At 36.4% G+C, this 25780-nt stretch overlaps 1 protein-coding gene across 1 annotated transcript in view; it reads left to right on the forward strand.

Moving 5' to 3' along the window:
* EHBP1 (EH domain binding protein 1) overlaps positions 1-25780 on the forward strand; it is a 347498-nt gene that overhangs the window by 72857 nt on the left and 248861 nt on the right. Inside the window, exon 4 of the mRNA XM_052648636.1 lies at positions 39-92. Within this exon, the coding sequence (XP_052504596.1) occupies positions 39-92 (54 nt within the window). The remainder of the gene's footprint in view (positions 1-38; positions 93-25780) is intronic.

Below are 25780 nucleotides of genomic sequence, written 5' to 3' on the forward strand. Positions count from 1 at the left end.
AAAATGTATTTCAACTTTATATTTTGCTTTTGTTACAGGATCCTCATGCAGAGGAATTTGAAGATAAAGAGTGGACATTTGTCATAGAAAATGTAAGCTAATTTTAAATTCTGTCACCGTTCATATTTTTAACTATATACATTACTAAGGGGCATTTTGGTGGCAGAAGAAATGTTGCCTTATAAAAAATTCGTGATTTGTAGCTTTTAGAATTTTTTATGTGAAATAATGACCAGTGGAATTATTGGTGAACGTTGAGTCAGCCAAAAATTTCCTTCAGGTTTTTCTGTAAGATGTTATGGAAAAACCCAAATGAACTTTTTGGCCAACCCAATATTTTTGTTAAAAACATAAAAGTAAAACTACTCATCGATACTGAATTATGTGTATGCTCTGTGTATTCTGTTGGTAGTTTGAAGGAAAGGTCGTGTCTTATTCATCTTTTTATCTATTTAGCATCTGACATGGTGCTTCTCACATAACATAAATGCTCTTTTAAACATTTGTTGAATGAAATTATGAATGATCTTAGAAATATTTGAAAATAAAGTGTATGCTTTAACTCTTTGGGTTGAGGGATTCTCAAGTAGTACTTTAATAATCATTTGCAGTTAGTTTGAATTTTATGATGGTGTCCCAGGTGACTTGTAGGAAGATAGTAGTTGTTTAATGAATGTTTATTAAATGGAGATTAGGGAAGACAGGCAACGAAACTATGTGTGAGTTCTGAAGTCTGAGAGACAGGTTGCAAGCCCTAGATTTTCCATTTATAAGCTCTGTGATTGTGGTAAGTTTCTTAACTTCTCAGCAATCAATTTATAGGGTTGTGATGATTAAATAATTTCAGTGAATATTAGCTTTTATCATTGTCACTGACATCATTATCATGATCATTATTACAGTTGTAAAATATATTTGTAACAGTTTTATAACATGCTTTATAAAACAGCATGTTTTTCCTCTCTGTGAGTGATTTTGTTTTATATTTTAGTGGCAAAAGGAATCTCACACTTTTTTGAACAGTAGCTGGGCCATTTTTAGACACAAAGATCTGGGGAGCTTGGGAGGGAGGTCATGTCCAAATACAGTGGAAGGAGGTGGCTGGATGTCAAGCTAGTGTCATTGTGTGAATGGTTCACACGTTGAGTTTTCTGTAGTGATAGGTTTGAACACTATACTTGGAGTAAGATTAAGGTTTTGAAAACAAACAAACTTACATTTCTTGAAATTGGTTATAGCCTCAAAAATCTAGCTTTCATTGAGTTAAAATCTTCTCCCCAATGGATGGTTTTAACGGTTTTCAATTTTTATGGCTTGGTTGTATAGCTCTGTTAACTTGATGTACTAAAGAATTAGCCTGTTAATTTTGGGTTGTAACTAATGGTAGATGTAAACAATAACTTTATATTTGTTTAAAAGGTGTTCTTATTATACATCTGGTTAATCTTAGAATAGAGGCACAGCAGTTCTAAATTTCTGAGAAATAGATTATAAGCTGTTACTGAAAGATAGAAGTGTTAAAAAAAAGCTATATGCCACAGATTAGGTTTGGATGCAAAATACATTCAAATCTATAGAATTTTAGGAAAAATCTTTTACGTTCTGTGTTATATATTTCATAAAAATATTTTAAGAATCAGTAGAGAAATACTGGGCTTCCCTGGTAGCTCAGCTGGTGAAGAACCTGCCTGCAATGCAGGAGACCCCATTTCAGTTCCTGGGTCAGAAGATCCCCGGGAGAAGGGATAGGCTACCCACAGTATTCTTGGGCTTTCCTGGTGGCTCAGATGGTAAGGAATCTGCCTGTAATGCAGGAGATCTAGGTTCAATCCCTGGGTTGGGAAGATCCCCTGGAGGAGGGCTTGGCGACCCACTTCAGTGTTCTTGCCTGGAGAATCCCTATGGGCAGAGGAGCCTGGCAGGCTACAGTCCCTGGGATCACAAAGAGTTGGACACGACTAAGCAACTAAGCACAGCACAAAAATATACTAAAATTAAGACAGTGAGATTTAAATGGATCATGAGATAAAAAGTTATATTTTGAATCATCCTTTCCATATTGGAGTATATGTTTCTTAAGTTGAAGAGTATGCTGCCAAGTCACTTCAGATGTGTCCGACTCTATGTGACCCCATAGATGGCAGCCCACCAGGCTCTCCCATCCCTGGGATTCTCCAGGCAAGAACACTGGAGTGGGTTGCCATTTCCTTCTCCAATGAATGAAAGTGAAAAGTGAAAGGGAAGTCGCTCAGTCGTGTCTGATTCTTCGCGACCCCATGGACTGCAGCCTACCAGGCTCCTCCATCCATGGGATTTTCCAGGCAAGAGTACTGGAGTGGGGTGCCATCGCTTTCTCCAGTTGAAGAGTATATTTATATCCTTTTTTTGAAAAATATATATAAGCTCAGAAGCTTATTTAGCTGATTTCCCTATTTATTGCTAAAGTGATTGAAGAGGGGATGGCCATAGTAGGAAAATGGAAAATAAAATACATTAGCATTTCTTTTCTCCTAGTGTTTATTGCTAAATTAGATTCATAAAAATCTAATAAAAATAAATATAGGTGACTTTTAACTATTATTCATATTGTTTAAAAACTTTATAAAACCATCATTTTAATTGAACTGTTTACTGGAGATTAAATTTTCCTGTGTCATCAGAAAATTTTGGAATCCTTACTCTGAGTTGTGTTGCAGAGAGAACACTGCATTTGTAGGTTTTCCAGGCATCTTTATGCTTTTTAATAGATGAAAGATTTTCTGACTTCTTATCATTCTGCCTCCTTATTTGAAAAAAACGCATTTTCCTTTCTCCCATATCCTAGTGTAGAGAAGGCATGAACTTTGGATTGGTTAGAATTGTGTATAAATCCTGATGTGCCTTCAAAGCTGGTGACCTTGAGATTATTTTCCAGGGCTTAATTTCTTCATCTATAAAATGAAAGGTTTCTACTAAATCATCTTATAGGGATTTTCTAGGTCCCTAACTTTGTTTCCATCAATAGGAATATTTTTATAAACTTTTTGAATATTATCTCTTTATAGAGATTTTTTGTTTTCAAGTTCATGGGGAATGATATATTTAAAAGTTATCTAGCATGTCATTTCGGAGAAGGCAGTGGCAACCCACTCCAGTACTCTTGCCTGGAGAATCCCATGGATGGAGGAGCCTGGTAGGCTGCAGTCTATGGGGTCGCTAGGAGTCGGACACGACTGAGCGACTTCACTTTCACTTTTCACTTTCATGCATTGGAGAAGGAAATGGCAACCCACTCCAGTGTTCTTGCCTGGAGAATCCCAGGGACAGGGGAGCCTGGTGGGCTGCCGTCTATGGGGGTCGCTCAGAGTCGGACACGACTGAAGTGACTTAGCAGCAGCATGTCATTTTGGAATCAGTTAATAACTCCCTAATTTACATCTTTTTTTCTTTAAAAGTCAATTTTGGCATATATATTCAGTATTTTCTGTATATTTTTATTTCTGGAATGAATTGGGAGTATTATTGCAAGTTTCCTATTCTGAACTTTTTTAACACAACAGTTCTTTCTCCCTACTCTTGTTGCTATAGTAGTCATTTCCTATGCCAGATTAGAAAGAAAGAAAGAAAATTGAATTGTGGTTTCAACTCCCTTTTATGTAAAGGAAGATATTACCTTTTTTTAGTATAAACCTAATTTCTCAGCTATGGGTGTCAAAAAAACAAAAAACAAAAATTACCATATTTAAAGAGATGGTCAAAATTTAGGGGAATCTAGGTGCTGAAGAGCTAATCTGAAGTAAAGTAAAATTATTCAGCATGTGGGAGGAACACACAATTCCTCAGTTATTAGTCATAGTGACACTGTTAATGATAGTGTGGCAGTAGTGGCAATAATAATGATGACTGCTAGGAACCTAGTGCAAGAAATAACAAATAGTTTATTAGATGAATATGATTTTTTTATTATTGACTTTTACCTGTTTTTACAGCAGTTTTTTTTTTTTTAGAGACATTTATGGGATTTGACCTATTTGACTAGCATAATGTATATTTTTTAAGAGTTTAAACAGAAAAAGGTAAATATTAAATGTATCCATTATTTACGTACATAGGTTAAAGTTATCAGACTTTATGGTATGGTGAAATTGTTTTACTCTTAATTCATGGGAAAAAGCATGAATGCTCATGTTGTGACTAAACTCTTTTAAAATGCATCAACTTAACGGAGAACATGACTAATTTACATACTTTAAGACAGCCGTCATAAATAGTGAACTATTTAATGTGAAAGAATGAGTTTATGTAATTAAACCTAAAACAAAACAAAAGAAAGTGGTATATTCTCACCTAGAAGATAGACTAGAATTGGGCATGTGTGTTATGTTCTGGAAAAACCTAGGTCAGTGCTAACAGGGCTCTTGCTTGGCAAAGTAAATTTAATAGGGGAGAAGTTCTATTCCGTTTATTTCTGTATCCTGTACAATTTTTTTTATATAACACCTTCTGTGCAGTAGGTGCTCCATTTATGTTTGGTGAAGGAGTGAGTAAATAAATGAATGATCTAGTCAAACACCTTAAAGGAGTATTCTTTTTAAGAGAAAAATTACAGTAGCATCCATTAACTATATTGAAGAAAAATTTAAAAAGTAGACTCTAGTGACAGTAAGATAGTATACGAAGGATCCATATGTCATTACAGTAGAAACTCTTCTTGTCAATCTCTACTTAATTTACATGGATTACCTCATACTTTCCATTCGATCCATAAGACATCATAGTTTTAATCCCACATGTGTCAACATGGTTAGTAGGCTACTCTCTGACCTACTTCTAGACACTCCTCTCCCAAGTGAGTTGTAAGTTGTTTTTGACACTTTACAAGACCTCTTATAATGCTGTTGACCTGTTGTTGTAATTATTTAATTAGATATTTCCTAGGCCAGTGAACTATCAGTTTGAGGAATTATTTCATGAACACTGTTAAAATGTTTTAGAAAGAGTTGATAGAAGTGAGTTGTTAAAAACTGCTGTGAAATCTGGTATGGAAAAGCAACTAAAACATTGGGGGAAAATTTATGAAAATCTGAAAAGGGTTTTGCATTCAGATATTCCTCTTTTGTCCTTATATATTGCTTTCATTTAAAGGTGACTGAATTGCTTATATGTAGAATCTAGAAAAATGATATAGATGAACTCATTTGCAAAGCAGAAATAGAGACACAGATGTAGAGAACAAACTTATGGCTACCAAGGGGGGAAGAGGGATGTAGGATGAATTAGGAATTGGGATTGACAGATATATATTATTGATACTATATATAAAATAGATAACTAAGGAGAACCTGAATGGTATGGATGTAACAGAAGCAGAAGATATTAAGAGATGGCAAAACAGAAGAACTATACAAAAAAGATCTTAATGACCCAGATAACTACGATGGTGTGATCACTCACCTAGAGCCAGACATCCTGGAATGTGAAGTCAAGTGGGCCTTAGAAAGCATCACTAAGAACAAAGCTAGTGGAGGAGATGGAATTCCAGATGAGCTATTTCAGATCCTAAAACATGATGCTGTGAAAAAGTGCTGCACTCAATATACCAGCATATTTGGAAAACTCAGCAGTGGCCACAGGACTGGAAAAGGTCAGTTTTCATTCCAATCCCAAAGAAAAGCAATGCTAAAGAGTGTTCAAACTACCACACAGTTGTGCTCATTTCACATGCTAGTAAAGTAATGCTCAAAATCCTTCAAGCTAGGCTTCAACAGTGTGTGAACTGAGAACTTCCAGATATTCAAGCTGGATTTAGAAAAGGCAGAGGAGCCAGAAATCAAATTGCCAATATCCACTGGATCATAGAAAAAGCAAGGAAGCACCAGAAAAACATCTACTTTGCTTCATTGACTATGCTAAAGCCTTTGACTGTATGATCATAACAAACTAGAAAATTCTCCAAGAGATGGGAATACCAGACCACCTTACTTGCCTTCTGAGAAACCTGTATGCAGGTCAAGAAGCAACAGTTAGAACCAGATCCAAAACAATGGACTGGTTCCAGTTTGGGAAAGAAGTACATCAAGGCTGTATATTGTCACCCTGCTTATTTAACTTACGTGCAGAGTACATCATGCAAAATGCCGGGCTGAAATCAAGATTGCGGGGCTGGAATTAAGCGGAAATCAAGATTGCTGGGAGAAATATCAATAACCTCAGATATGCAGATAACACCACCCTTAAGGCAGAAAGCAGAGAGGAATTAAAAAGCCTCTTGATGAAGGTGAAAGAGGAGAGTGAAAAGGTGGCTTAAAACTGAACATTCAAAAAGTGAAGATCATGGCATCCGGTTCCATCACTTCATGGCAAATAGATGCGGAAACAATGGAAACAGTAACAGACTTAATTTTCTTGGGCTCCAAAATCACTGTAGATGGTGACTGCAGCCATGAAATTAAAAAACGCTTGCTGCTTCGAAGAAAAGCAATGACAAAACTAGACAGCATTTTAAAAGCAAGGACATTACTTTGCCAACAAAGGTCCGTCTAGTCAAAGCTATGGATTTCCAGTAGTCATGTATGGATGTGAGAGCTGGATAATAAAAACGACCAAGCACTGAAGAATGGATGCCTTTGAATTGTGGTGCTGGAGAAGACTCTTGAGAGTGCCTTGGACTGCAAGGAGATCAAACCAGTCAATCCTAAAGGAAATCAGTCCTGAATATTCATTGGAAGGACTGATGCTGAAGCTGAAACTCCAATATTTTGGCCACCTGATGCAAAGAGCTGACTCATCTGAAAAGACCCTGATGCTGGGAAAGATTGAAGGTGGGAGGAGAAGGGGATGACAGAGGATGAGATGGTTGGATGGTATCACCGACTTGATGGACATGAGTTTGAGTAAACTCTGGGAGATGGTGAAGGACAGGGAGGCCTGGAGTGCTGTAGTCCATGGGGTCGCAAAGAGTTGGACACGACTGAGACACTGAACAATAGCAACAAGGAGAACCTACTCTGTAATGCAGGGATCTCTACTCAGTGCTCTGTGGTGACCTAATTGGGAAGGAAATCCAAAAAGAGTGTATATATGTATATGTATAGCTGATTCACTTTGCTGTACAGCAGAAACTATCAACATTGTAAAGCAACTATACTCTAATAAAAATTAATTAAAAGAAGTGATTGAAAATACACTAATGATATAACTGTTGATTATATGAGAAGATGGATGATCAACAAAGTTATATTCTTAAGACGAGGCCATGAAAACTGGTGAATGAAACACATTACTGCTGCTGCTGCTGCTGCTAAGTCGCTTCAGTCGTGTCCAACTCTGTGCGACCCCATAGACGGCAGCCCACCAGGCTCCTCTGTCCCTGGGATTCTCCAGGCAAGAACACTGGAGTGGGTTGCCATTTCCTTCTCCAATGCATGAAAGTGAAAAGTGAAAGGGAAGTTGCTCAGTCGTGTCCGACTCTTCACGACCCCATGGACTGCAGCCTACCAGGCTCCTCCATCCATGAGATTTTCCTGGCAAGAGTACTGGAGTGGGGTGCCATTGCCTTCTCCATATTAATATGTATTAAACAAAGTTAAATGTTTGTGTATCAATATTCATAACTTTTCCCTTTAATTGACCAATTCTCTGTGACATTCAGATCATTTAAGAGATATTCTACTATAAATATATACTAAGTCATTCTCATGGGATCTCTGTATACTCATCTATATGATTAAAAAATTGTTCTTAGAAATTTTCTTTTAAATCTAAATTCATGGTAAGTAGACATTACATTTTTCAGGCAATAGCAGTTCACTTTATTTGACATCATCTTACAGTATATCTCAAGCTTTCAAATAAATGAACCAGAATTCATTCATTCATTCAGTAGCCGTTAATTCACTATGTACTTTGTGCTGGATAGTGTTCTAGGTGCTGGAAATAGAGTAGTATATAAAGCAAAAAAAAATCTCTTGCTCATGAAGTTTGTGTTAATGTGTGTGTGAGAGAGAGAGAGAATGAAAATTAATGCGTGTAAAATATATACTGTGTTAGATAGTATATGTAATGTATGTTAAATATATGTTAATATATGTAGTATGTTAAATAAGTGTTAAAAAGAAAAAGCAAGGAAGAATAGAGATTCCACTTGTACTTGTTAAGTTAGTTAGTTTAAAAGGTATTTTAATAAGAGTTTATTAAATCAATATATTAAGGTTTGAGAAAGTTGAAAAATAACCTTGCGCGCCATATAAACCTTTTCCTAGATTATAGCTCCCCTCAGTGGTGGATGAGGAAATTGACTCTGTTCTAAGAGAAACAGTTGTGTTCATGCAGCAGGGACCTGTTACAATATTGTGCTCTGCTTTATGTTTTAAATATGTTTCCATTATCACATACAGAAGACCTAGTGAATTTCAAAGGACTAACAGTTTGTCTTTTTCTCTTTTAAAGTTTGGATTTTTTCATGGTAAATTGTTGCAAGACTGAGAAGGCCTGCTCCAAAGAGCATTCAGAAATGAAATTTTAATCTTTATTTTCTTTGCACTTTGTGTTATAACCCCACAATCAGTAAAATATAAAGTTTTTGCTTAGTATAAAATATCCCAATAAAACATAAAAGTCGCCAAAATATATTACCTTAACACATTTATTAGATCCTTACTGTATATCAGGTACTGTGTGTAATGCTATATGCACATTATCTCATTTACTCACTGTGGTAACCCTCTGAGTCAGATACTAATAACCTTATTTTACAGATAAAGAAAGTGAGTCTTAGAGAGGTTAAGTAATTTGCTTAAGGTTATATATCTAAGAAGCCAGGATTTTATCCAGTCTTGTCTTTCTCTGTGGCCTTTGTCCTTAACTCCTTTGCAATAATGATTTCCCATAGTGGCAAAATGAAAATAAATAATTTGAAATTGTAGAATCAAGAGAAGTTTTAAATCTACTTTCTTTAGTGATAAACTTGTAAAATATATATGTATTAGATTAGTAAACGTAGTCTTTAATTATTGTACATATTCAGTCTAAAAGTTATTGAGATTAATTACTTGACTGCTGTTAGATATTACAAAGTGAAAGTCCAGAATTGATCAGTCACCAGAATTCTGCATGTTTTTTCTCAAGGCAACCTTCCTGCCTCTTTGTGTTGAGTTGAGATAATGCTGCCTTCATTTTATTTTTTCTTTTGTTTCTGGGCACAGAGAAGATTTCCCAGTTGTTTGCCAAGCTTTCTTTTTTGGACCAAAAAGCTACTTACACATAAGTCAAAACTTTAGAGGTGATTTTACCACTGCTAGCTTTGTGACCTTGAACAAGTTATTTAATCTTTTATAGCTTCAGTGTACTCAGGTATAAAATGATAGTGTTAATATCTACTCTATAGGTTATTGAAGATTAGCAATAATGTATGTAAAGCAGTGAGCTCAGTAAAGAGGAGCTGTTTTCATAATGTTAATTTAGAGGACATAGAAAAATATAAAGGAAAGGAAGATAGGTTTCTAAATTTATTATTGTAGGATTTTATGTTTTCTACTCCTTTAGACCACGTATACTTCTTAGTAGTATCTAGACTTCACCATTATCTCAAAGGAATGACAAGGCAACTTATAAACTTCTCATTTGGATTAAACTTTAAAATATTTTCATCTTTCTAAAGTTTTCAGATTTTGACTTCCAGCATCTTTCCCTTATAAATTTAATCCAAGGTTAAGAACCAGTTTGTTTTCTGCTACTTAACAAGTGCTGTGTTGTGCTTAGTCACTCAGTCATGTCTGACTCTTTTCGACCCCATGGACTGTAGCCCGCCAGGCGCCTCTGTCCATGGGGATTCTCCAAGCAGGAATACTGAAGTGGGTTGCCATGCCCTCCTCCAGAGGATGTTCCCAGCCCAGGGATCGAACCCAGGTCTCCTGCATTGCAGGCTCACATCTGAGCCACTAACAAGTGCTAGTTAGTTATTAATATCTACCTCTGGGCCTGATAGTCTATGTTAGTTACAATATGAATATACTTTAAAAATAGTATAAGTGAATTTTAAATTATCCTTTGTTATTTACAATTCCTTTCCCTATTATTAGTGCACGTTATCAAGAATGGATACTACAAACAAGATATTTCTGTTTTATCTACCATAATATAATAATGTTTATTCACCCAGGCAATTGACATTATGGGTTTTCTTCTTCTTCCTTTTTTTTTAAATGTGAAACCATAACAGTTATATTTAGAAAAAAATTTTTCCTTCCTGGTGCTTTACATTATCCAACTAAAATCAGAACCTTTGTCTGCAAAATATATTCATAGGTCTCAGTTTTTAAAATCTAAATTTTTTATTCTTTATATTCTTTTTTTTTTTTAATGAATCAAAAAATGCATACTGAGGAGAAGCGCCAGTCTGGGATTAATTCATTCATTTATCCAGTCATTCTGCAAACTTTTAATATTCATGTTCTTTATGCCAAAATATTTTATTAATACTGAAATACAGAGTCAAGACATGCAGAATTTCATCGATTCTGAGATGAATATTTTTCCCTCACATTTTAGCTTATTTGAAGTTGGAATCACCTTATATTTCTGGTGTCCTACAGTTATAACTGGTAGTGTTTTTTTCTTTCTTATTGCTATATGAAATAATGATGAATCATTGAAAAACTAAAGACTTATTTGATAGAATAAAGTAACCTGTCCTCCTAAAGTTTATAAGCTAGTAAAGGTATCATGTAAGTAAAGAAAGAAAGATGAGAAAGAAGGATGGCAGAGTCTAGGAAGACTTACTGCAGGAAGTAGCTATGAAGCTTCATTTTTAAGGAAAAATGAGGTTATACAAAAAAGACATTCAAAACAGAGTAAAGAAAGATCAGATAAAGGCAAGAGAGACACCTGTGAGTTTAGGTTAGTATCTATTCTTGATGAGATCATTGAAAAGAAGAGCAAAAAAACCCCAAGCCAACCAAAACAAAACTTGAGCCCCCCACTACAGAGCAATAGACCTGTAGGTTTTTATCTGTTAATCTAATAGATTTAATAATATGCATAGAGGTCAACTGGAAGTGCTATGTCCTCCTTAGAGAAGATCTGTGGGGTATTAAAATGTGTTTTCTTGGGGCCACATATCTGGTCTTTTCTATTATTTCTACATATGACCAGTGAGAAGGACAATCTGAGTCCTCGGTGTCTTTTTAATTGCCATTTATTTGATCCTACTTCCAGAAGCCTTTTAAATGGATAGGATGGGATATTAATTCCAAGAAAGTACTATAAATGATCCTCAGTTTTATTTCTTCTATTGGATTGTGTTGAACAACATTGCTTGCCCAACCAAACTTACCTGACAAGATTATACCAAGAATGAGATGATATAATAGCTCAAACAATACAATGCAAACAGTATAAAATTACATAGTTTTTGACTATATTAAATTTAAGTTTGTCTTCCTCTAAAATCAAGTTGATATCTTGATCTCCTTGATTTCACAAAGCCATATTTTGATAAATTACCTTTAGTTTTTCTTTCAAAAGATAAAAAACAAATGCTTAGCCATAATGATTACTTGCTGAGAGAGTTTATTGTCCTACACAGCACTAACATTTACATTTAAAGAATGATAAATGGAAAATCCTTGTATTATTAAGTCTCTTTTAGGCTGTTCTTTTAGTATAAACTTCTCAAACATGTTCTTTTCTTATAACCTCAGAGTCTTAGACCCTTTTGGATTTCTAAATAATACAGAAAGTTTAAAGCAGTATATGCAAGACCTCTGATGATCTTTTCCTTTGTACAAATCTAGCAGTTTGGATAAATCTAGTGAGTGAAGTGAAAGCCGCTCAGTTGTGTTTGAGTCTTTGCAACCCCACGAACTATACAGTCCATGGCATTCTCCGGGGCACAGTACTGAAGTGGGTAACCATTCCCTTCTCCAGGGAATCTTCCCAACCCAGGGATCGAACCCAGGTCTCCCACACTGTAGGCAGATTCTTTACCAGCTGAGCCACCAGGGAGGCATAAATCTAATGAACCTAATTTTTTTTGTTTTAATTTCAACTTAGTGATTTAATTGTTTCAAACATACACAAAAGTAGGAGGAGTCTCCTACATTGTTGACGAGAATGTAAACTGGTGCAGCTGCTGTGGGGAATGGTATGGAGGTCTCTTAAAAAACTGAAAATAGTATTACCATACAATCCACCTGGGCACATATCCAGCGAAAACTCTAATTCAAAAAGATTCATTCACCACAGTGTTCATAGCAGCACTGTTTATAATAGCCAAGACATGGAAGCAACCAAGATGTCCATTGACAAATGAATGGGTAAAGAAGATATGGTGTATATATACAATAGAATACTACTCAGCCATAAAAAAGAATGAAATAATGCCAGTTTTTCACTCTTAGCAATGTAGATGGACCTAAGAGATTATGATACTAAGTAAAGTAAGTCAAAGACAAATATCATGTGATATCACTTATATGTGGAATCTAAAAAATAGTGCAAATGAACTTATTTACAAAACAGAAACAGACACACAGACAGTGGAAAACAAAACAAAACAAACTTCAATTACCAAAGTGGAGAAGGGGAGGGGAGGGATAAATTAGGAATTTGGGATTAGCAGACATAAACTACTATATATAAAATATATAAACAACAAAGTCTTAAACTGTATAGCACAGGGAATTATATCCAATATCTTTTAATAAATTATAATGGAAAAAAGTGTGAAAAAGGGTATATATAGGTATATTTCTCTATAGGTATCTGAATCACTTTGCTGTACACCAGAAACTAACAGAACATTGTAAATGAACATTGTTAATTAACTGTGTTGTTGTTTAGTCACTAAGTCATGTCTGACTCTTTTGTGACCTCATGGACGGTAGCCCGCCAGGCTCCTCTGGCCATGGGATTTCCTAGGCAAGAATACTAGAGTGGTTGCCATTTCCTTTTCCAAGGGATCCTCCCAATCCAAGGACTGAACTTGTATCTTCTGCATTGGCAGAAGGATTCTTTACCATTAAGCCACCAGGGAAGCAAACTAACTGTACTTCAATGTAAAAAAAAAAAAAAAAAAAAAGGTGTAGAAGGAGTAATAAACCTCTGTGTACCCATCTCCCAGCTTCAGTCATCTTCACTACTTTGATAAACTTATTTCATCCCTGCTTTTTAAAAACCAGATTATTTAATCTTAGATACTGTATCATTTCTTCTGTAAAGAATGACGTCTACTTTTGAACAGTATCAGTTTGGAAACTCGCTAAAAGTTACTGGCATGTTAGAAAAGGTTATCAATCTACAAAAAAATTTCTTTGTAATTTTTGTAAACTTTATGATAAATCATCTAAGCCTAAGGTTCAAAATTAATTATTTTTTTCCCTTGAGAAATAATAATATGTGTTCTTGTTTTCATACAGAAAGTGTCTAACTTGATATTAGAAGCAATAGAGCTTTTCCTCCAACCTCCTTAGAATTAAACTCCTGTATTTAGAATAGAAAGCTCATACATAATTCAGACAGCCTTTCCTGATCTTTTAATTATCCTGTCAACTTTCTGTTATGTATGATTGTATGGTGACTGCCTATGTAAATTAGGTAGAGTATTCTAGATATGTCTAGTAGTTAAATGAAACTTTGTCGGTTAGCTCACTCTCATTGGGGTTACATTTCAGAAAAAGTCTGTACACCCACCCACCAACACACATACACCCCCTATTTTTTCTCCTTTATTTTCCTTAAATATTTAGTATGTTCCAGCTTGGAAATATCTCAGATTGTGTTTCTGGAGAAAAATTTAATCTCCTTTAAAAGAAAATAATGGGGACTTACCTGGTGGTCTAGTAGTAAAGAATCTGCCAGTCAGTGTAGGGGACACAGGTTAGATCCCTGGTCCGAGAACTGAGATCCCACATGCTGCAGGGCAGCTAAGTCCAGGTGGCTGAGCTCGTGAGCCATAACTACCGAAGCCGATGCACCTTAGAGCCCATGCTCCATACGAGAGAATCCACCATAGTGAGAAGTCCAAGTACCACAACCAAAGAGTAGCCACCACTTGCCACAGCTAGAGAAAGCCTACACACAGCAACTAAGAACTCATGCCCTGCAGCAAAGACGCAGCACAGCCATACGTAAATAATATTTTTTTAGAAAAGAAAGAAAATAACGGACACAATTTTGTTGCACTTCAGAAAAAGAAAGGTATGCCCAAGAATGATCATATATGCCTTGAGCCTGACAGAATTCTCAAACCCCCAAATTCTTGTGTAACTACCTGTTTGCTTAAACACCTATTTAGTTTTCCATTTTCACGTTGCCTGTTTGTCGTTTTTAAGTTGTCAGTTTAATTCAGTTCAGTTCAGTCGCTCAGTCATGTCCGACTCCTTGCGACCCCATGAATCGTAGCACGCCAAGCCTCCCTGTCCATCACCAGCTCCCGGAATTCACTCAGATTCACGTCCATCGAGTCAGTGATGCCATCCAGCCATCTCACCCTCTGTCGTCCCCTTCTCCTCCTGCCCCCCAATCCCTCAAGCATCAAAGTCTTTTCCAGTGAGTCAACTCTTCGCATGAGGTGGCCAAAGTACTGGAGTTTCAGCTTTAGCATCATTCCTTCCAAAGAAATCCCAGGGCTGATCTCCTTCAGAATGGACTGGTTGGATCTCCTTGCAGTCCAAGGGACTCTGAAGAGTCTTTTCTAACACCACAGTTCAAAAGCATCAATTCTTCGGCGCTCAGCCTTCTTTACAGTCCAACTCTCACATCCATACATGTCAGTTTAATTAGATTATATTAATTAGGAGAAGGCAAGTTACCTTTTTAACACCCTCCATTCTAAAATTCCTGATGCAGGAAGGGACCTTACAGGGATTAACACCTAAAGTCCACTGTACTGTATTTATCTATATGTAATGCAGAAAAACCCTGTGTTAAAATAGTAATGAAACTACTTCATGTTAAATAGTTTATTTCATGTAGTAATTTACTGTGTAAAATGTCCTAGCTAACAAATTTAAGGAAAAGTTTTATTTAGCAGCAACAAAGCACTATTTTCATATTGTTACCTGTGTCATTCGGTGTGCTAGTCACTTCAGTCGTTTCTGACTCAGAGCGACTCTATGGACTGTAGCCTGCCAGGCTCTTCTGTCCATGGAATTCTCCAGGTAAGAATACTGGAATGGGTTGACATTCCCTCCTCCATGGTATCTTCCTGAGGCTAAGTGGTAAAGAATCCACCTGCAGTGCAGGAGACAGTGGTTCTATCCTTGGGTTAGGAAGATCCTCTGGAGAAGGAAATGGAAACCCATTCCAGTATTATTGCCTGGGAAATGCCATGGACAGACAGAAGAGCCTGGTATGCTATAGTTCAGGGGGTTGCAAAAAGTCAGACACAACTTAGCAACTAAACAACATGTGTATTACATGTATGTGCTATTGAGTATTCTTTTTAGATATTTTAGGTTTTGTCCCAGTTCAACATGTAGAGATTTATCTTTATTGATGTTAATCATGCTTTACAGATCAAGCTAGTAGAGCAACATAAAACTTCACTGGATTAAAGTCTTGGTACTCATAATTGCTTATTCATTCACTGCTGCTGCTGCTGCTGCTGCTGCTGCCACTAAGTCGCTTCAGTCGTGTCCGACTCTGTGCAACCCCATAGATGGCAGCCCACCAGGCTCCCCTGTCCCTGGGATTCTCCAGGCAAGAACACTGGAGTGGGTTGCCATTTCCTTCTCTAGTGGGTGAAAGTGAAAAGTGAAAGTGAAGTCGCTCAGTCGTGTCCGACTCTTAGCAACCCCATGGACTGCAGCCTACCAGGGTCCTTCGTCCATGGGATTTTCCAGGCAAGAGTACTGGAGTGGGGTGCCAGTGCCTTCTCCGTATTCATTCACTAACTATTATTAAATGAATACCATGTCACAGATGTTTGCTAGCTTTTGAGAGTAAAATATGAAAAATATGTGGCTCTTGATTCAAAGTATCCTACAGTCTGGGATGGTGATGGTGGAGGGGGTTGCAGAAATAAACAGGCAACCACTACAATAGAAGTGAGTATAGGGTTTAAACGGAGAAGGTGATAGCACCCCATTCCAGTACTCTCGCCAGGAAAATCCATGGATGGAGGAACCTGGTAGGCTGCAGTCCATGGGGTCGCTAAGAGTCAGTGACTCCACTTTCACTTTTCACTTTCATGCATTGGAGAAGGAAATGGCAACCCACTCCAGTGTTCTTGCCTGGAGAATCCCAGGGACGGGGAAGCCTAGTGGGCTGCCATCTCTGGGGTCACACAGAGTCAGACACGACTGAAGCGACTTAGTAGCAGCAGCATAGGGTTTACATGTGCACAAGAGTAGTAACCCAGTATTGATGAGGGGAAGCTTTCTATTGAGGTTGATTTATAAGTTAAAACCTAAAAGATAAGGTTATTAAATTTCAAGTGAAGCAGGGCTTCTCTTAAGCCCTTAGGCTTAGATGGTAAAGAATCTACCTGCAATATAGGAGACGTGGATTCTATCCCTGGGTCAGGAAGATCCCCTGGTGAAGGGAATGGCTACCCACTCCAATACCTTGCTTGGAGAATTCCATGGACAGAGGAGCCTGTCAGGCTATACACAGTCCAAGGGCTTGTAAAGAGTCAGACACGACTGAGCAAGTAACACTTTAACTTTCATATAGTTGATTTACAGTATTAATTTACAGTGTAGAGCATAGTGATTTAGTCCTTTTGCAGATAATACTCTATTAAAAGTTATTGCACGATAATGGTTACAATACCCAGTGCTAAACTATATCCTTGTTGCTTATCTATTTGTACATAGTGGTTAGTAGTTCGTTATCTCTTAACCATAACCCTAACCTGCCTCTCCTTTCCCCAGTGGTAACTGCTATTGTTTTCTATATTTGTAAGTCTGTTGTTTTGCATGTACATTCATTTATATTGTTTTTAAAGTTTTTACAGTCCTTTATTTGTAATCTCAAAGTCCAAAATCGCTGTTGCTTAAAGACTTTTTTTCAAGTGTTTATTTTTTTGAAATTTGGTTCAAACTCATTTGATGCCAAAACCTGTCATGATCTGAAGTGAGACAATTTGTAATATTTATTCCACTTAGTGTGAATACTTATTCATTTTGCTGTACAAATAATATATCTGATTATTGGGTGCTGTGTCAGACTTCTCTGGGAATGTGCTGTAATCTGGGCACTGTAGTATAGGCATAGACACTGTATTGCCTTCTTAAAATCCAAATAAGAGATTTTAGATAAGAGATTAAGTGCTTCTGATAGTTAGCTGCAGGAAATTTGGAGAGTGCTTTAGGTGGCTTCCCTGGTGGCTCAGAAGTTAAAGCGTCTGCCTCCAATGCGGGAGACTGGGTCAGGAAGATCCCCTGGAGAAGGAATTGGTAACTCACTCCAGTATTCTTGCCTGGAGAATCCCATGGACAGAGGAGCCTGGCAGGCTACAGTCCACGGGGTCACAAAGAGTTGGACACGACTAAGTGACTTCACTTCACTTAGGTAGCTAGATTAACTTGATCCAAGCCACTAGAGATCATGGTTACTTTGGGAACAGCATTTGGTTCGATAGACTGTTTTCTTGAGTATTTCATTTTAAAAAAAAGTGGTTGATTTTTTTAGGATTGTAGTAATTTATAACCATTTAGTTGAATTATATGATAATTAAGGAATTAAAAATTCACTGTGTAATTGTGGTGAATCCATCAATTTATATGGTTCACGTTGTGGATGATAGTGGTAACAGAAAGAACTGTCGATGTTGTTAGTCTTTAAGTATTCCTGCCTTGAATCATCCATGTCCTTTTTTTAACAAATCAGATACCTGGGTTCTAACTTATACCTAAAAGTAAAAGTGAAAGTGTTAGTCACTAAGTCATGTCTAACTCTTTGCAACTCCATGGACTGTAGCCTGACAGGCTCCTCTCTCCATGGAATTCTCTAGGCAAGAATAGTGGACTGGGTAGCCATTCCCTTCTCCAGGGGATCTTCCTGACCTAGGGACTGAACCCAGGTTTCCTGCCTTGCAAGCAGATTCTTTACTGTCTGGACCACCAGGGAAGCCCAACTTGGACCTCCTGAATTAGAATTCTGGTGCAGAAGGGAGGTGCCTTTAGGAACATTGGGGATCACCTGCTTATGCACTTTTTCGGCAAATTAAAAATTTGGAAGATGAGATGGGATGGATGAGTATATAAGACAGTACTTTATACATTGTGAAATGTATTCCATTATGAAAATGATTTTGTGCCCTCATACTTAGATCAATTAAACAGATGTTGTATGTATTTTATTGGAATTTATTACAGTTTACTTTTCTTTCTAAATTTACTTAGGTAGACAAAATGATATGTTCATTTTAAGGTCTTGCTTCACCTGCCTCTTGAAATTAAATTATATCAGTGTATCAATGAATAACTTTGTAAATCATAAATAATATTTGAAAAGTTTTATTAAAGAATACAGAATGTTATCAAAGTAAGTACCTCTTTCCTTGGTAGCTCAGGTGGTAAAGAATCTGCCAGCAATGCAGGAGACCCTGGTCTGATTCCTGGGTTGGGAAGTTCCCCTGGAGAGGGGATAGGCTACCCACTCCAGTATTCTTGGACTTCCCTGGTGGCTCAGATGGTAAAGAATCTGCCTGCAATGCAGGAGACTTGGGCTTGATTCCTGGGTTGGGAATATCCCCTGGAGGAGGGCATGATAACCCATTCCAGTATTCTTGCCTGGAGAGTCCTCATGGACAGAGGAGCCTGGCAGGCTACACCCCATGGGGTCGAAAGAGGCAAAGAGTTGATACAACTGAGCGACTAAGCACAGCACACAAGGGACTGATAAGTTGTATTATTGGGATCCTTAGAATTCTAAGAAGTTTTTTACCTTAGGAAATTGCTTAGTAAATTTCAATATTTCCTCTACCTTATGAATATAAAAATCAGCTAAAACTGAACGATTAAGCACATAGCACACATTTAATCTTTATGAAACCTCCCTAAAATGGGTGTTATTATAATTTCTTCATCTCAGCAAGGTTAAGTGACCCGCTCTAAAGCACACAGAAAACAACTTAGCCTAGTCCTAAACTCAAGTCTTCAGACTCAGAAGCCCATGGATTTACCTTTATTTATTCATTCACTCACCAAAGATTTATTGTCCTAAACACTGGGTTTAAAACCTAACTGTGCTAATGAAATACTACAGAGAAATGCATGAGCGCATCTCCACTCAGATGCTGCAAGCTGATCTGAGGGATACACACATGAAACAAGGCCAGTGATGTGTGCTATTGCTCACTGTATAGTGACAGTTAATATAACAGAAATCACAGGTGGATTGGTTAACATGGACTGAACTATCAAGAACGTTCTAGGAGCTCTTCAGACTTACCTGTGTTTATCCCTCAAGGTATGTGGCAGTTTTTGTCTTTCTGTATTGTAAATTTTCTTCTCTAGTATTTACTTAAAGGAATTTTTTTCAATAAAATCTCCACAGAATCATACACTTTCCAGGTCCTCAGAGATATGCAGTCTCCTGCTTTACTGTTAAGGGTAGTCTGGAGGAAAAGTTGGAGAAGTGTTAGATAGTGAGGAAAACAAGGCCAAAGACCCAAGGACTCAGTCAGAGCTGGTTTTGAGTGATACTTATTAGCAGTGTAAATTTGGACTTTACACTTAGTTGTCCTTTCAGAACCTCTGTTTTCTCATCTATAAAACTGAGATATCTTACAAAATATTAATAGTAGGTGAGAATAATGATATTAAAGGCATAAAAAGAATCTATTATAATGCTTGGTATATAGTAAGAAATTCAATACATGTTAGTAATAAATGGAAGAGAGACTTTACAAATGAGGGGAAAACAATAAACTTGGAAGGAAAACTTGAGAGAATAAAGGAATTACTTAGTTAATTGGTTAGGTTAAAAAACAGGTCTGGAAATTCATGATCACCAGCTTTGCGATTGAATATTCTTGATGAAAGAGCACGACTCTATAAGCAAAAGATTTCAGAAATATATATATTGAAATATGGAGTCACTTACCCTATCATTTGGACCTGTAAAATTATCTTTCCCTCGGTAGACAGGCACTGGAGATAGATACCATAGCCTGCTTGCTGTCACACAACTTGAAGGCTCTTAACCATGAATCCTGGGACCTTTAGAGGTGGTTACATGGGTTGACTTCAGAAGACTGAGATCTCTTTAAAATGTAGTGAAAGTTTGTGTATGTAGTTCCTTTAAAAACAAACAATAACCAGATTTTCAATGAAATCTTTGCCCAGAGCATTTTAAGGACTCCTGGTAGTTTTTATAATTTTTAAAAACATTGGTGAGTGAGATGATACAATCATGTGGATAACCTATTTTATTACTTTGTACCTTTAGATAGTAGTTAACCTTTATATTGGGCTTCCCTGGTCACTCAGTAAAGAATCCACCTGCAGTGAGGGAGACCTGAGTTTGAGCCCTGAGTCAGGAAGATTCCCTGGAGAAGGAAATGGCAACCCATTCCAGTATTCCTGCCTGGAAAATCCCATAGACAGAGGAATCTGGTGGACGACAGTCCATGGGGTTGCAAGAATCAGACATGACTTAGTGACTAAACCACCACCTAACCCTTTTATTAATATTCTATTATCTTTAATTTACTATGCTTATTATTTTAATTTTGGATTTTTGTTTTATTTGGGCCATGTATGCAGCATGGGGATCTTAGTTCCTCAACGAGGGATTGAACTCGTGCCCCCTGCAGTGGAAGCATGGAGTCTTAACCACTGGGCTACTGAGAAAGTCCTATAAACTACTATACTTTTTGTAGAACAGTAAATAAAAGGCACTGTCTTATAGCCCCAAATAACATTTTTGAGTAATATTTAAAAGTTTAGATTTGTTAGAGGTTTGAATTAATGTCTACATTTCATCAAAAAGCCTTAAAACTAAAGGGAGTAAAGCAGGGGCATAATACTTTTGCATTGTAATAGACATTTCTGTTTATTTAAAATTGATAATGAAATAGAAAGCATTTTACTGGATGATTACTGTGTCTCTAACAACTGTCTATCTGTGGAGCCAAATGTAAGTTGACAAAAGGTGACTTCTGGGAGTTAAGGAAAATACCCATAGCCTTGTGCATTCTAGTTTCTATAAACTAAAAAATTGTCTGAACTTTATACCAAATGAATTTTATGGCATATAATTTGTATAGTTATTATTGAGTCACAGTGCTATACTGCAGTCTTTCTTCTAAATTGCTGGAGCCATTTAGTTTATTCTTGCTTCCTGCCAGCTACCTTCAAATGCCTTTCATATAGATGAGTAAGAGAGAAAGACAACCAGAGTTGCTTTCAATTCTATTTTTTGCCAACTGGAGGGAGGAAGCTGATAAATAAGACAGTCAGCTATCAAAATAAACCTCTAATACTGCACCAGAGATATTTAAAACCAGCAGTGTATTTGAACAGTTTTTTACATGTTTATTCATAGAAATTCAGCAGTAAAAGATACTAGCACATACAAGATGTTATGAATCTGCATGAGGTCTTATTTCCCCCCGACAAAGAACAGAGACTTGGTAATTGTTTTACAGTAGGGTTCTAATGACACTCCAGACTTTTAATGGAAAAGTATTTGTTTTAAGATTTTTCAGTTTGCTACTTTCACTTGTTTCTCTTTTCTGTTCTCTCAGTAATATGTAAATAAAACTTCTGTTGTCATAATGGAATGGACTTTTGACATTCTAATTTACTGCCACATCAGCCTTATTTAAGGCATAGTTAATAGGTTGAAGGCTTCTACATAAATTTTTGCTCTAAGACAACCATGAAGTGAATCACAAAACCAGACTCTTAAAAATCTAAGTTTAATTATTTATTTGTAGAGAATTGAAACTTTGCATTATGTAATTGGATATAGGTGCATTTGCTATAAATAATTGGATATAGGTGCTATTGCTAACAGAAGAGCAGCAAATGGAATCGTTTCATGAATTATATTCTATTAAAATAAAATTGCTGACTTTATAAGAGAGAGGCATAACTGGTTAGGGAAACAATTTACCTATGTACTTCAGCTCCATTTTGGAAAGTTACCAGTTTGAAGATGAGAAACTGTCCTAGTATTTTAACACCTTTAAACTCTCCAAAAAATAAAATATTTACAATTTACTGTAAATAATCTATTATCCTACCAGTTTTTTCTCTTTCAGTACCTGATTTCTCTTAAATTTTTTTGTGTGATTGTTTTCTTTATAGTATAGTCACTAATTTTTTATACCATGAATTTAATGATACACTTTTGTTTAGTATGTCTCTCTGGTCTTACATAAATTGAGTATAATTAATTTTTATCAGCATTTTGACAACTAGCAGCTGTTGAAATACAGTATCTTATAATAACAATCTTATGCTCAATGGTATGATAAAACATTGTTCTGATGAATATGCTACTTTAAAATAATTCAATGCTTAAATTCTTCCTTGCCTTAAAAGTCTTGTTTTTCAATAAAAATTATTTTGGAGAAATTCTGATCAATACACAGAAACTTTATAACTCCTTTTCCTGTCTGGCCTTTGACATTTGATTGACAGTAATTGATATTTCATTATTAAGAAATGGAGGTAATGAGAAAGATTTTTCTTAAGTTGTGTAAGAGCATTAGAATCAACTCCTTGTCACCTACATTTTGTAGAATCTAACTGTATCAAACATAAATGTATCATAAGGACCACAATAATAAAGACATTTGTATTCTATCATCTCTCCACGTTGCTTTTTGCAAACTTTAAACAAAAGAGCTAGTTACTATCAGTATATCCTCAGACAATTTGTAGCTAGATGAGGAGCAGTTTGTTGTTATTCCTCTAATGCTTTTTCCCCTGGAGTTATTTACCTTTCAGATCCTGGCAATCTGAATTGCCTTGTGGTATTTGTTGATTATTTCACCTAGATCATTAGAGTAAACTAGACTGGTCAGAGCACTTGAGAATATGCTGAAAGGAAAGGTATGTGTTGAATGTGTTAAATGTTTGTAGAATGGCTTAATAGGAGAACAATTCTCTCATTGTACCTCTGTGTGTGTGTGTAACTTAAATATAAGCACTGCCTGCTAAGAAGAACAGAGCTGTCCTTAGCAGGTGGGGGACGAGGGTGGTGAGTTTGGGATAGATACTCCATTGCCACTTTCTTTAGCTTGAATTTCTTGATATAAGTTTCTTCTTGCTTTTTCTTTCATTTCCTGTATTTGTCTTGAATTCTTGGCTTTTATAAAACCTGAATTATTACAAAATGGAGTCATTTTGGAAATAATCAGTAAAATAAATTTGAAGGATTTCTCCTTTCTCATTAAATTTAAGAAAAAGTTTAGAAAAATGGTTCAGTGGCATGAAATAGGATAAAACTCCTAATTAGATCACTGGAAATCTGTAGGATTTATTTCCATTTTCTGAATATACATTAGACTTCTTTAGCTAAAGCAATCAACAATATATGCCTTCAGAGCTCTTTTACTATAAATATTTTCCAAAAGTATTTTTCTGCTGGCTTTTTTTCCTCTTTTCAAACAGTATATAGCACAGTAACTGTACTTAACATTACTGTGTTGCATATTTGACAGGTGCTAAGAGAGTAGATCTTAAAAGTTCTCCTCACAAGAAAAATAATTGTAACCATGTGTGGTGATAAATATTTAAATTTATTGTGGTAATCATTTGTAACATATACATATAACAAATTATTATACTGTATACCTAATACTATTACAATGTTATATGTCAGTTATATCTCAATTAAAAAAAAACAAAGGAGAGTAGGATTAAACTCTTGCAAAAGAGACTATTATCCTACTTAATTGAGTCACAGAATGAATGCTTTGGGGGTTTCATTATACTGGGTACTGTAAAGCTGATTGTGCATTTACTTCCTAGACTTTGGGTATATAGACAAGACAAGGTTTTGGTTTTCAACTTTGATCCATTAGTATGGTATCATCTGTGTATCTGAGTTTGCTGATATTTCTCCCGACAATCTTGATTCCAGCTTTTTCTTTCTTTCCAACCCACATAATCCTTTCCTCATCTGTCAGAAGTGGAGGTCTCCTTTTTTCTGACCCTTCTGCTTATTGTTACCATTCTGTATCCCAAGCTTTTCGGGCAGTATTTGTACATATTGCACTCTCATATATAACCAACTAAGTATTGTGGTAAGCAATACAGGTTGAAGCCTGCTGAATGTTCCCTGGAACGTAATGATCATTTTCTGCCACTTGGGTAGATTGTAGTCCTTGACTGAGTTATTTGCAGTTTTTGTGGATCAACAGTTCAGGAAGGGATTAGCTGGAGTCTTTGCGGATACAGTAGTCTAAGGTCTTGGTGGCTAGAACATGAGGCTAGAGCGCAGGGAAGGGGGGCTTTTTCACACCATGTAATCTCAAGGCTGTCCATTTTTCATCTCTCAATAGGTTACATTGAATTTCTTTCAGTGTAGTTGGACTACTTTTGTGGCAGCGAGAAACTTCAGGAGCTCTCCAAGTGGAAATTGCATCACCTTTTTCTGACTTAGTCTTGCTAGTTACCTAGTGTTACTTCCCCAGGCTCTTAGCAACAAGCCAGTCACAAATCTACCGGCATTCATGGGTGGGGAATTAGACTCCGCCACTTGATGGGAGAGTGGCAAGGCTCTGGAAGAAAGTGTGTGATGAGAAATATTTTTGTAGACAATCTACAACAGCTTTGTAGAAAATATCAAATGCCGTCAGAGAGATCTTTAGTTGTGCCTGGAGTCTGGTACCTTATTGGTGCGTGCGAGTGCATACTAAGTCGCTTCAGTCATGACCGACCGTTTGCGACCCTATGGACTGTAGCTTGCCAGGCTCCTCTGTCCATAGGATTCTCCAGGCAAGAATACTGAAGTGGTACTGCTCATTAATCTTCTAAACATCAAGTTGGCTTTTATGATTTAATTTTCTACATCTTGTATAGTCTCTGAACTCAAATGATTTACTTCCTCTGTAGCAGAATCAAGTATACACTTATGAAGATGCTTTTAGCCTGTGTGTAAGATTTTCCTGATGCAGAATGGTTCAGTGCAGGAGCAGTTTATCCAGCTCTGCAGAATGGGTCCATTTGAATTGCAAGTTATCTTGTTGTGTGTTTTCTAAGAGCAGTTCTAGATTCCTATCTTCAAAACTCTAAGTGACCCTTGCAGCCTGTTGAATAGACTGTTGAAAGTTTTCTAAATGTCTGAAAATACGTTGTTAGAAATGTATTTTCAGATACATTTGAAAATGTAACAGTGAACCCAGCAGTTCCTTGTTAGACCTTACAGATGGCTTCATGAAATAGATCAAATAATACTGACTCTCTTTCATAGCCTGCAGTTTTTCATTAGTAATAAGAAAGAACTATAATAAAGATTAGTAATAATAAAGATCTATAAGTATGTGTATTATTATTGCTTATTTTCAGAAATAAACTCCTGTTAATCTAGTCATGAATTTTGATAGATAAGTTTAATTCCCAGTAGCACTGTCATGCCTGAATTTTGCCCAATAAAGGTCATTTGATAATCTGCAGACAAAAATATTAAACCTAACTTTGATATTAAAACTGTACTTGATAAATACAATATGCAGAAAAGCAGTTCCTGAAGGACAGAAAATAAAGAACACAAATTAAAATGGGTAGTTCCCCATTCCTTACCCCCAGTAATATGTGCTTTCATAGAGGAGTGGCAGTTTGTCTATATTGAAGAAGGTCTATCTGGAAGAGTCATTTAGTGCAATGCTGTTTAGAGT

The sequence above is a fragment of the Budorcas taxicolor genome, chromosome 11, assembly GCF_023091745.1.
Source record: "Budorcas taxicolor isolate Tak-1 chromosome 11, Takin1.1, whole genome shotgun sequence".
Lineage (NCBI taxonomy): Eukaryota > Metazoa > Chordata > Mammalia > Artiodactyla > Bovidae > Budorcas > Budorcas taxicolor.